The sequence below is a fragment of the Neoarius graeffei genome, chromosome 2, assembly GCF_027579695.1.
Source record: "Neoarius graeffei isolate fNeoGra1 chromosome 2, fNeoGra1.pri, whole genome shotgun sequence".
Taxonomy (NCBI): domain Eukaryota; kingdom Metazoa; phylum Chordata; class Actinopteri; order Siluriformes; family Ariidae; genus Neoarius; species Neoarius graeffei.
The window spans coordinates 80690005-80702098 of record NC_083570.1 but is presented as its reverse complement, the minus strand read 5'-3'; the positions used below and the strand labels follow the sequence as shown (position 1 = coordinate 80702098).

Here is a 12094-nt window from a genome sequence, read left to right as displayed (position 1 = left end):
TACCAGAAACGTTTAGTTGCAGTTATTGCTGCACAAGGGGGTCACACCAGATACTGAAAGTAAAGGTTCACATACTTTTGCCACTCACAGATATGTAATATTGGATCATTTTCCTCAATAAATAAATGACCAAGTGTAATATTTTTGTCTCATTTGTTTAACTGGGTTCTCTTTATCTACTTTTAGGACTTGTGTGAAAATCTGATGTTGTTTTAGGTCATATTTATGCAGAAATAGAGAAAATTCTAAAGGGTTCACAAACTTTCAAGCACCACTGTATCTTGGTCTTCAGTTTTGCTGATATCTTTTTGTCACATAGGATAGGTGTTAACTCTCTTCATTTTCTCCAAGTTGATTTTACCCTCATCTCAATCTCTCTCTCACATCCTCCGCCTGACTTGACTGTGGACCCCAGATACTTGAATGAAGCTGTCTGGTTCAAGCTGATGTTATGCCGATCAACAAGAGTGATCGTCTCATTGATCTTGCTGCACACCATCACTTCGATCTTTCCTGCATTCACTCTCAGCCCTCTGCTCTCTATACACTCTTGCCACCTCAGAATTTCTCTCTGGAGTTCTTCCTCTGTTTCAGCAGAAATGACAAGGTCATCTGCATACAGTAGATCCCATGGCAACCCTCGCCTAGTCTCTTGGCTTATTACATCGAGGACAGTAATGAACAGAAGGGGACTAAGTCTTGAGCCTTGATGTACTCCAACCCTCACCTCAAAAGACTCTGACAATTGGTCTCTACTTCTGACGGCAGTGCTTGCCTCTTCATACATCGTCTTCACCATCTGGATGTCTTCTTCAGTCACTCCTTTCTTCCTCAGGCTCCAATATATCAACTCTCTCAGTATCCAATCAAAAGCCTTTTCTAGATCAGCAAAGGTCTAGATCAACGGTACTGTTAACTAGCAAAAGCACACAGGTGCATCAGTGACCAACTTCATGATATAAACAAATAAAAACCGAGACGTTCTAGCACAGTCATATTTAAGAGCATCTCTGGTAAAAGACTGAACTAATTATTTGAAAAACTGACCCCACTTAGATTTGCTAATTTATCAGCGCTAGCTCTGCTTTGCTAGCCTAGGCTGCCTCATGTTCCCTGCCAAGCCAGCCTTGCAGTCAAAACACCTTTTGATGTCGATAAACACCACCCCGTAAAACATTACATGTCAATTGTTTGAAACAAGCCAACAAAAAAAACCCTCATAACTGTAAACACATAAAAATGAACAGTCTGATGTGCTCTTACCTATGCAATTCGTCCTTGCGGTGTCATGGCAAACGGTCCAAATGCTTCCAAGTTGATGGAGTATGGTCTAATGGTGTGGTGTCAGAAGATCTCCAAATATTTACTTTAGTGTTCCCAAATTTCCTGAATGTAGGTGTCAGTCTTGGCGTGTGCACCTGAAGGAGCGCCTCGGGCTGCGTGCGCGACAAATGAGCTCCAGCAGGCGCGCCGTGAACAAAAAAGCACAACTTTATTCATCATACACTTGTGAAATTCCTCTCTGCATTTAACCCATCTGAAGCAGTGAACACACACGCGCGCGCACACGTGAGCAATGAGCACACACACATACCCAGAGCAGTGGGCAGCCATGCTAACAGCGCCCGGGGAGCAGTTGGGAGTTAGGTGCCTCGCTCAAGGGCACCTCAGCCCAAGGCCGTCCCATATTAACCTAACCACATGTCTTTGGACTGTGGGGGAAACCGGAGCATCCGGAGGAAACCCACGCAGACACGGGGAGAACATGCAAACTCCACACAGAAAGGCCCTCGCCGGCCACTGGGCTCAAACCCTGAACCTTCTTGCTGTGAGGCGACCATGCTAATCACTACACCACCGTGCCGCCCCACAAAAAGGTGCACCTGTCCTCAATCAGTGAACTAAATGTTGGGCTACTTAAGGACTGCGCTGATGGTAATGCAACACAAAGTATTACGCCACGTTCAATGTGCATTACCAAGCCTTGTTTCCCATTTTTGTGATCTTCCTGGCTCCTCGACTCTTGTTCCCGATTCTAGTTCTCATTCTCGTTTTGCCTCCGATATCCTGTTTGCACCTCGATTGACCCTTTGCCTGCTTTCACGTTTATGACCTTGCCTGCCGATTTGGACTGTTTGTTGTCGTGTGTGTTTCCTGCACTTTATGTATATAGATCGCACTGTATTAAAATAAACACTTCTGCATTTACATCCACCTCTCTCACACACTTGACAGTAGGTCTCATCATCTGTAGCCGCTTTATCCTGTTCTACAGGGTCGCAGGCAAGCTGGAGCCTATCCCAGCGGACTATGGGCGAAAGGCGGGGTACACCCTGGACAAGTCGCCAGGTCATCACAGGGCTGACACATAGACACAGACAACCATTCACACTCACATTCACACCTACGGTCAATTTAGAATCACCAGTTAACCTAACCTGCATGTCTTTGGACTGTGGGGGAAACCGGAGCACCCGGAGGAAACCCACGCGGACACGGGGAGAACATGCAAACTCCACACAGAAAGGCCCTCGCCGGCCACGGGGCTTGAACCTGGACCTTCTTGCTGTGAGGCGACAGCGCTAACCACTACACCACCGTGCCAGTAGGTATAGAGATCTTGCAGTCACATGACCGGAAAGTACACAGCCGCCATCTTGTCGGTCAAAAACACCACTGAATACTGCTGCACTCGTGTACAGAATGGATCAATTTCAACCGAAGGACTACACGGCTCATTTTTCTAATGAACAGATAACTAGATATATGTCTAAAATAAACGATCTACAGATTAGTGACCCTTATGGCTTACCGGATGTAGTTTTCACAACCGTGTCAGTGGATGTTGAACTGCCAGCGGAATACCCAGGCGTGTGTAATTACCTCATTAACTTTCCCTCGCTGTTCAGTGGTGAAGCACTGCGTGCTTATAAATCTCTGGACAGTTATCTTTACAGAAATTCAGGATTTGTCAGCGACTCAGATGTGGCATCTTGTAAACAAGAAAATAACTATCCTCATTGGACGGGTAAGTCACTTAAGTATTGAGTACTAACACTATTTATATCAGTATCTAGTATAGCACTGACCAGCCGATTATAGAATAGAATGAGGTAATTCCAGCTGTAATTCCAAATCGTCCGTCTTGTTTACCATGGATCTGGCGTTGGAGAGATAGAGGCTTGGCAGTGGAGATTTGAGTGGCTGTTTTCTGAGTTTAGTCAACAGGCCGGCTCTGCAGCCTCGCTTTTACTTCTGCTCCCGGCGCCGCCTCCTTCGCTTTGCTTCCGATAACAATCCACAGAGACCCCGCTGGTCTCGCTATCTCGTCCGGAATGTTGTGCATGCGATGGAAATCGCTACAAACCGTCATTTTCTGCTGGAAACCAATGTCCAGTAAGTCCATACGGTTGTAGTGGATATTGAAGTCTGGTACAGACGAACAACACGCAAAAATACACACAAAAAACATAAAAAACGTCCACAGGTAGGGAGAGCTTGTAGCCGCAGCCGTTGTAGTAGAATTGTATATAGTAGGGTTTTCCAGAAGAAAAGGTAGAAGTAGAACCAGAAGTAGAAGTAGAAGGCAGAAATATGGCGTTTGACCGACAAGATGGCGTCTGTCACAATCTGGATCGGCTGTGACGTCACATGCAAGTGCTCCATTGCTAAAAATTATAGACAATGTTTATGCAAAATCTTAAAGACACTTTACACACAAAATAATGAGCTGTACTTGTTCTTTTAATTGAGCCAAGTTCAGATAACAGCATTTTTTGGTAAAATCTTCTTCTCTTTTTTATGAGCAATTTTTACTGGGCTGAAGAATCATTTTTAGAGTGTATGTTGCTTTTTTTTTCGAAAAGAAATTTGATTTATCTTGGATATGACTTTATTTCTCCAATATTTCGTCTGTACGTTTCAGCTGTGAAGGTCAAGGAGGGGAGGAGGCATATGAAAAAGCCAAAGCCAAACATGGAGATGCAGCGTTTTCCAGTTTCATGAAGAGAGTCTCCCTCTGTCCAGAACAAGTGCTGCGGTGAGTTTAATGAGGTGGATAATAGACTAAACTTAGGGAATGAACCAAAAACTAGCCATGCCCTCTGTTAAATAACATGAGTATTAGTGCAGTTATTCCCCTTAGTATACTAATGAGGTCTGGATTTTAGTTCCGATAGAGAACTTGTACATTGAAGTGATGCTTTCTGGCCTTTTTCAAGTTAATGTAGGGTCGCAGAAAACAGACATTGTGAATTACAGGCATTATTATTAATGAGGCATGGAAAATAAATGGCCCTCTACAATACTTTATGGTCAGAAAGATTAGATAACACTGATTAACCCTTTGGTGACTGACCCCTTGAAAATGGTTCCTCCAGGAACGATGACGTTTCAGTTGTCAAGACAACGGAAAAACTAAAATACAAAAACAGAAAGATACGTCACAATGCTCTTGTGCACAAAACAAAATGCTCTTATATTTGTATTTGTATTTTAGCTTTTCTGTTGTCTTGACAACTGAAACGTCGTGGTTCCTGGAGGAACCATTTTCAAGGGGTCAGTCACCAAAGGGTTAATCGTTTTTCATTTGCAAACAGAATGTCTCTGTGAGGTTTTGTTTTGTTTTTTTTGTTTTTTTTTCGATGATTAATATTCTTAAAGTTTTCACACACTCCCCCCCAGCCCCTGACTCCATCTGAGCTTATTGTGAAATGAAAGAAAACAAGGCATAATAAAGAATGAGTGCAACTTCAACTACATCAGAAACAAATATTGCGGACATTTTCATTTCTGTGGCATTACAGTAATTATAGGACAAGAAAATATTGATTTTCAGGGCTGAAAGAATGCTTTGACATTCTTTCTTTGATCGCAGTAATTCATGTTTCTGTGGGTGTGTGGTTTTAGTTATACAGCCCCATTTCCCAGAGTGTTGGGACGCTGTGTAAAATGTAAATAAAAGCAACGCGATGATTTGCAAGTCACGGAAACCCTATATTTTGTTGAAAATACGGCAAAGACAGCATATCAGATGTTGAAACTGAGAAATTTTATTGTTGTTTGAGAATATTTGCTGATTTAGAATTTAATGCTAGAAACATGTTTCAAAAATGTTGGGAGAGGGCCAACAAAAGACTGGAAAAGTTGTGTAATGCGAGAAAAAAAAAACTAATTTGTTTAATTGGCAACAGGTCAGTAACATGATTGGGTATAAAAAGACCATTCCAGAGAGCCTGAGTCTCTCAGAAGTAAAGATGGGGATGGGTTCACTGCCCTGTGAAAGACTGCGTGGGCAAACAGTGCAACAATAGCAACAATATAAGAATAATGTTCCTCAGTGTAAAATTGCAAAGAATTTGGGGATCACGTCATCGATGGTACATAATATCATTAAATGATTCAGAGAATCTCATCATCTCTAGCCGCTTTATCCTGTTTTACAGGGTCGCAGGCAAGCTGGAGCCTATCCCAGCTGACTACGGGCGAAAGGCGGGGTACACCCTGGACAAGTCGCCAGGTCATCACAGGGCTGACACATAGACAACCATTCACACCTACGGTCAATTTAGAGTCACCAGTTAACCTAACCTGCATGTCTTTGGACTGTGGGGGAAATCAGAGCACCCGGAGGAAACCCACACGGACAGAACATGCAAACTCCACACAGAAAGGCCCTCGCCAGCCACGGGGTTCGAACCCGGACCTTCTTGCTGTGAGGCGACAGCGCTAACCACTACACCACCGTGCCGCCATGATTCAGAGAATCCAAAAAAAAAAAAACCAAAAGGCCAGTGCTGAAAACTGACACTGGATGCCTGTGATCTTCAGGCCCTCAGGCAACACTGCATTAAAAGCAGACACGTGCCTGTAGTGGAAATCACTGTATGGGCTCAGGAACACTTAAGAAAACCATCATCTGTGAAAACGGTTCATTACTGCATCCACAAATGCAATTTAAAATTCTACCATGCAAAGAAAAAAACCAAACAGGACCAGTCAAAAGTTTGTACATCCCTACTCAGTCATAGGTTTTTGAGTATTTTGACTATTTCTACATTATAGAACAATACTGAAGACACCAAAACTATGAAATAACATATATGGGATTATGTGGTAAACAAAATATGTTTCATATTTCAGATTCTTCAAAGTTTACCTTGATGACGCTTTACACACTATTGGCATTATCTTAACCAGTTTCATGAGGTCATCACCTGGAATGCTTTTCAATTAACAGGTGCCTCATCAAAAGTTAATTAGTGCAATTTCTTTACTTTTTAATGTGTTTGAGATCAAACAGTATAATAAAAATACAGTAAATAGCCCTATTCCACAACTGTAGTAATCCATATTATGTCAAGAACCGCTCAACTAAGTAAAGAGAAATGACATCCATCATTACTGTAAGACATGAAGTGTCTTTTAATTAATAAAAATAAAATTTAAAAAAAATTATTCGAAGATGTGTCCAAACTTTTGACTGGTACTGTGTATAAACAAAATCCAGAAACACCACCACCTTCTCTTGATCTGAGCTCATTTATGATGGACTGAGGTGAAGTGGAAAACTGGCTTGTGGTCTGATGAATCAAATTTTTAAATTCTTTTTAGAAGTCATGGACACCACGTCCTCCAGGCTACAGAGAGAGGGAGAGAGAGAGGGCCCATCCGGCTTGCTATCAGTGCACAGTTCAAAAGCCAGCATCTGTGATGGTATGAGGGTGCATTAGTGCACATGGCATGGGTAGCTTGTACAGCTGGGAAGGCATCATTAATGCTGAATGATATATACAGGTTTTGGAGCACCATGCTGCCATCCAGATGACATCTTTTTCAGGGAAGTCCTCTTGCTTATTTCAGTAAGACAACGCCAGACCACATTCTGCACATATTACAGCTGCATGGCTCCGTAGTAAAAGAGCCAGGGTGCTAAACTGGCCTGCCTGCAGTCCAGACCTATGTCCCATTTAAAACATTTGGTGTATTATGAAGCGGAAAATATGACAAATGAGATCCCGAACTGTTGAGCATCTGAAATCTTATATCAGGCAAGAATTGGACAACATTTCACTTTCCAAACTACAACAGTTGGTCTCCTCATTCCCCGAACGTTTACAGAGTGTTATTAAAAGAAGAGATGATGCAACACAGTGGTAAACCTGCCCCATCTCAACTTTTTTGAAACATGTTGCAGGCATCAAATTCAAAATGAGTATAAATTTTCAAAAAGTAATAAGATTTATCTGTTTCAACAGAGAATTTGATATGTCGTTTTTGTACTACTTTCAATGAAATATAGAGTTTCCAGGATTTGCAAATCATAGCACTCTATTTTTATTTATATTTCACTTAGCATCCCAATAAATTTAGAAATGGAGTTGTATGTAGTGATGCATTGATACTTTTGTTTTTTTCCCTCAGAACGAGGATGAGCGCATGTGTTTTGGTACTCATTCATGCTTAGTATCAATCAATCAGGGACTTCATGGAACATTTTTATTTTAGCTGTTTATGTTATAAGCGGCTACGGATGGATGGATGGATGTTTTCCCAGTTTAGATAGTTGCCATGAAAAGCACACACTTGTGGGTTCATGTCCTAAGGTTACTAGGCAATCTTTATCACATTAGTGAGTTGATTTTTAAATAATGCTCATTAGCTAGCTATATTAGTTCAGTTCAAATCAATTAAATTGTATTTGTAGAATGCTTTTAACAATGGGCATTGTCACAAAGCGGGGCAGCACGGTGGTGTAGTGGTGAGCACTGTCGTCTCACAGTAACAAGGTCCTGGGTTCGAGCCCAGCAGCCGGCGAGGGCCTTTCTGTGTGGAGTTTGCGTGTTCCCCCCGTGTCTGGGTGGGTTTCCTCCGGGTGCTCCGGTTTCCCCCACAGTCCAAAGACATGCAGGTTAGGTTAACTGGTGGCTCTAAATTGACCGTAGGTGTGAATGTGGGTGTGAATGGTTGTTTGTCTCTATGTGTCAGTGCTGTGATGACCTGGCGACTTGTCCAGGGTGTACCCCGCCTCTCGCCCGTAGTCAGCTGGGATAGGCTTCAGCTTGCCTGCGACCCTGTAGAACAGGATAAAGCGGCTACAGATAATGGATGGATGGGCATTGTCACAAAGCAGCTTTACATGTAAATTTCGGATATACATTTTATATGTGTGAATTTATAAAATGTATCCCTCATGAGCAAGCTCATTATATAATTGCGATTATTAATAATAATAATAATAATAATAATAATATAATGAGTTATCTTGGCTCGAGTAGGATTGCAGTGGAGAAGAGTGGGCTTTCTTTCACAACAGAAAAGTGTTTCTGTACAGTTCTGTTTCAATCCTGAAGGAATCCTTCATTATCGTTGACCGATAGTGGCTGATTGTTAAGAATGACATACAGGGAAGTAGCTGTTATTGTCACTCACCAAGTATTGTCTGTAGACATTTTTTCTCGTCTAGCGGATGTTCGCTGCAGCAGTTTGCAGTCTGCTTTACTTTGATTGTCGTCATTAATCATGAAATAAATCCAGCTTGCTGTCATTCCGTGTTGTGTCTTCACACGGTATCAGACCGATACCAATATGAGTATCTGTATAATACACCCTGAGTTATATGCATTCTTTTTGGATCTTACAGATACAGCTGGAGTGGGACACCGTTATTTATCATGGCACCTCCTTCAAATGTAAATCAGATGGTGCCTCCTTGTGCACACTGTGGCAGTCCTCGAGTTTTTGAATTTCAGTTAATGCCAGCACTGGTCAGTTTGCTTCGCAGTGTACATCTAAGTTCAGGTTTGTCTGATGAATTCTGTATGTAGTTTTACGAAATTTTAGATTTGAGCTCTCTGATCACACTGGTTCTTGTATTAATGTCTTATCAGAGTTTGAGATTTTGCACTTTTTTTTTTTTTTTAATTTGACTCTTGAAGCCCTGCCAGTAATGTGTAATGAACAACAACATTAAGATTAGGGATTTATGCTGTTTCCACTTATCATTTTGAAAACAGCTGCTTTCAGATTATAAAGTTTTTCTTGAACTTTGTCGTCCCCCTTTCAAGGAAATGACTAAAATGCAAAGCACACTAGATTGAAATTTCATTAATATATAAAATGTTATCATGTGTGTTGGAGAGACTGGTGATTAACTCTTTGTTTTGCCTCCACAGAGCTTGCTGTTGAGTTTGGAACGGTTTTGATTTATACCTGCAGAAACAGTTGTTGGACATCTGGATCAAGCAGTCCTCTTGAGGAATTCCACTTTGTACAAACTGATCCTGACCAAAAGCTCTTTAAATGATTGTAATAGTTTATAAGACAATAAAGCATTAGTTACTGTTGTAATTTGCACCGTTTCTTTATCATTTATAATTTATTGATGTAAATATTTATTGTCATGTGTATATCAAATGTTTTTGAGCACCCCGTTAGTCTTATCAGGTCGCTTTTACAACACAATAATATACAGTTAGGTCCATATATATTTGGACACTGACACAAATTTTGTTTTTTTACCTGTTTACTGAAACATATTCAAGTTATAGTTATATAATGGACATGGACATAAAGTCCAGACTTTCAGCTTTCATTTGAGGGTATCCACATTAAAACTGGATGAAGGGTTTAGGAGTTTCAGCTCCTTAACATGTGCCACCCTGTTTTTAAAGAGACCAAAAGTAATTGGACAATTGACTCAAAGGCTATTTCATGGGCAGGTGTGGGCAATTCCTTCGTTATGTCATTCTCAATTAAGCAGATAAAAGGCTTGGAGTTGATTTGAGGTGTGGTGCTTGCATTTGGAAGATTTTGCTGTGAAGAAAACATGCGGTCAAAGGAGCTCTCCATGCAGGTGAAACAAGCCATCCTTAAGCTGCGAAAACAGAAAAAAACCATCCGAGAAATTGCTACAATATTAGGAGTGGCAAAATCTACAGTTTGGTACATCCTGAGAAAGAAAGAAAGAAAGAAAGAAAGAAAGAAAGCACTAGTGAACTCATCAATGCAAAAAGACCTGGACACCCACAGAAGACAACAGTGGTGGATGATCGCAGAATAATTTCCATGGTGAAGAGAAACCCCTTCACAACAGCCAACCAAGTGAACAACACTCTCCAAGAGGTAGGCGTATCAATATCCAAATCTACCATAAAGAGAAGACTGTATGAAAGTAAATACAGAGGGTTCACTGCACGGTGCAAGCCACTCATAAGCCTCAAGAATAAAAAGGCTAGATTGGACTTTGCTAAAAAAGCATCTAAAAAAGCCAGCACAGTTCTGGAAGAACATTCTTTGGACAGATGAAACCAAGCTCAACCTCTACCAGAATGATGGAAAGAAAAAAGTATGGCGAAGGCGTGGTACAGCTCATGATCCAAAGCATACCACATCATCTGTAAAACACGGTGGAGGCAGTGTGATGGCTTGGGCATGCATGGCTGCCAGTGGCACTGGGTCACTAGTGTTTACTGATAATGTGACACAGGACAGAAGCAGCCGGATGAATTCTGAGGTATTCAGAGACATACTGTGTGCTCAAATGCAGCCAAACTGATTGGTCGGCGTTTCACAATACAGGTGGACAATGACCCAAAACATAAAGCCAAAGCAACCCAGTTTATTAAAGCAAAGAAGTGGAATATTCTTGAATGGCCAAGTCAGTCACCTGATCTCAACCCAATTGAGCATGCATTTCACTTGTTAAAGACTAAACTTCAGACAGAAAGGCCCACAAACAAACAGCAACTGAAAACCGCTGCAGTAAAGGCCTGGCAGAGCATTAAAAAGGAGGAAACACAGTGTCTGGTGATGCCCATGAGTTCAAGACCTCAGGCAGTCATTGCCAACAAAGGGTTTTCAACCAAGTATTAGAAATGAACATTTTATTTACAATTATTTAATTTGTCCAAATACTTTTGAGCCCCTGAAATGAAGGGATTGTGTTTAAAAAATGCTTTAGTTCCTCACATGTTTATGCAATCATTTTGTTCAACCCACTGAATTAAAGCTAAAAGTCTGAACTTCAACTGCATCTGAATTGTTTTGTTCAAAATTCATTGTGGTAATGTACAGGACCAAAATTAGAAAAATGTTGCCTTTGTCCAAATATTTATGGACCTAACTGTATGTACAACAATTTACACAAGGGTTCTTCCTTACACACCTTCCTTCGGGTGACATGTTGTAGAAAGAAGAAATATGAGCGAATACACAAAGAAGATGATTTAGAGAACATCATCTGTGAACAAAAAAGTGGTTATGAAAGGAATGAATAGTTAATATAACAGTACAGGACATCACAGTGTAACAGGGAATAATGAGCTACGAAGCAACAATGTATGCTCAGCTCCATCCATCCATTATCTGTAGCTGCTTATCCTGTGCAGGCAAGCTGGAGCCTATCCCAGCTGACTATTGGCAAGAGGCAGGATACACCCTGGAGAAGTCGCCAGTTCATTGCAAGGCTGACACACAAACAACCATTCACACTCACTTTAGAGTCACCAGTTAACCTAACCTGCATGTCTTTGGACTGTGGGGGAAACCGGAGCACCCGGAGGAAACCCACGCAGACACCATGTAAAGTCCACACAGAAAGGCCCATGCCAGCTGCTGGGCTCGAATCCAGGACCTACTTACTATGAGGCGACAGCGCTAACCACTACACCACCGTGCCACTCAGATCCACGGTGTATTTTGTATGATAAATACGGATTTTCAACACGAGAAGCTAAACTTCATGTCTTTGAGTCAATGTGTGATTTTCTTATTATTTAGACACATTCACAAACAAAAAGTACCCAAATTCCTCAAAAGAATTCATCGATTTCCTCACAAGTGACATCTAGAGATTTATGTCAAGGTTTTGGTTCTCCATGTCCAGGATGTAGCTTGTATGAAAAATACGAGTGGCATATTTCCCAGTAAAACACTCATGTCTATATAATATATATGTGATCATGTCCATTGTTAAAAGTGCTATACATATATAACTTAATTGAACTGAACATGGTGGGGGTTCAAGCCCAGCGGCTGACGAGGGCCTTTCTGTGTGGAGTTTGCGTGTTCCCCCCATGTCTGTGTGGGTTTCCTC

At 41.4% G+C, this 12094-nt stretch overlaps 1 protein-coding gene across 1 annotated transcript in view; it reads left to right on the top strand.

The window, feature by feature from the left end:
• Nucleotides 1–9348, top strand: part of pdcd2l (programmed cell death 2-like) — a 30344-nt gene extending 20996 nt beyond the window's left edge. The window contains exons 4-6 of the mRNA XM_060915040.1: nucleotides 3926–4039; nucleotides 8642–8799; nucleotides 9174–9348. Of these exons, the coding sequence (XP_060771023.1) occupies nucleotides 3926–4039; nucleotides 8642–8799; nucleotides 9174–9304 (403 nt within the window). The 3' untranslated portion in view covers nucleotides 9305–9348. The remainder of the gene's footprint in view (nucleotides 1–3925; nucleotides 4040–8641; nucleotides 8800–9173) is intronic.
• The last annotated feature ends 2746 nt before the right edge of the window (nucleotides 9349–12094 follow it).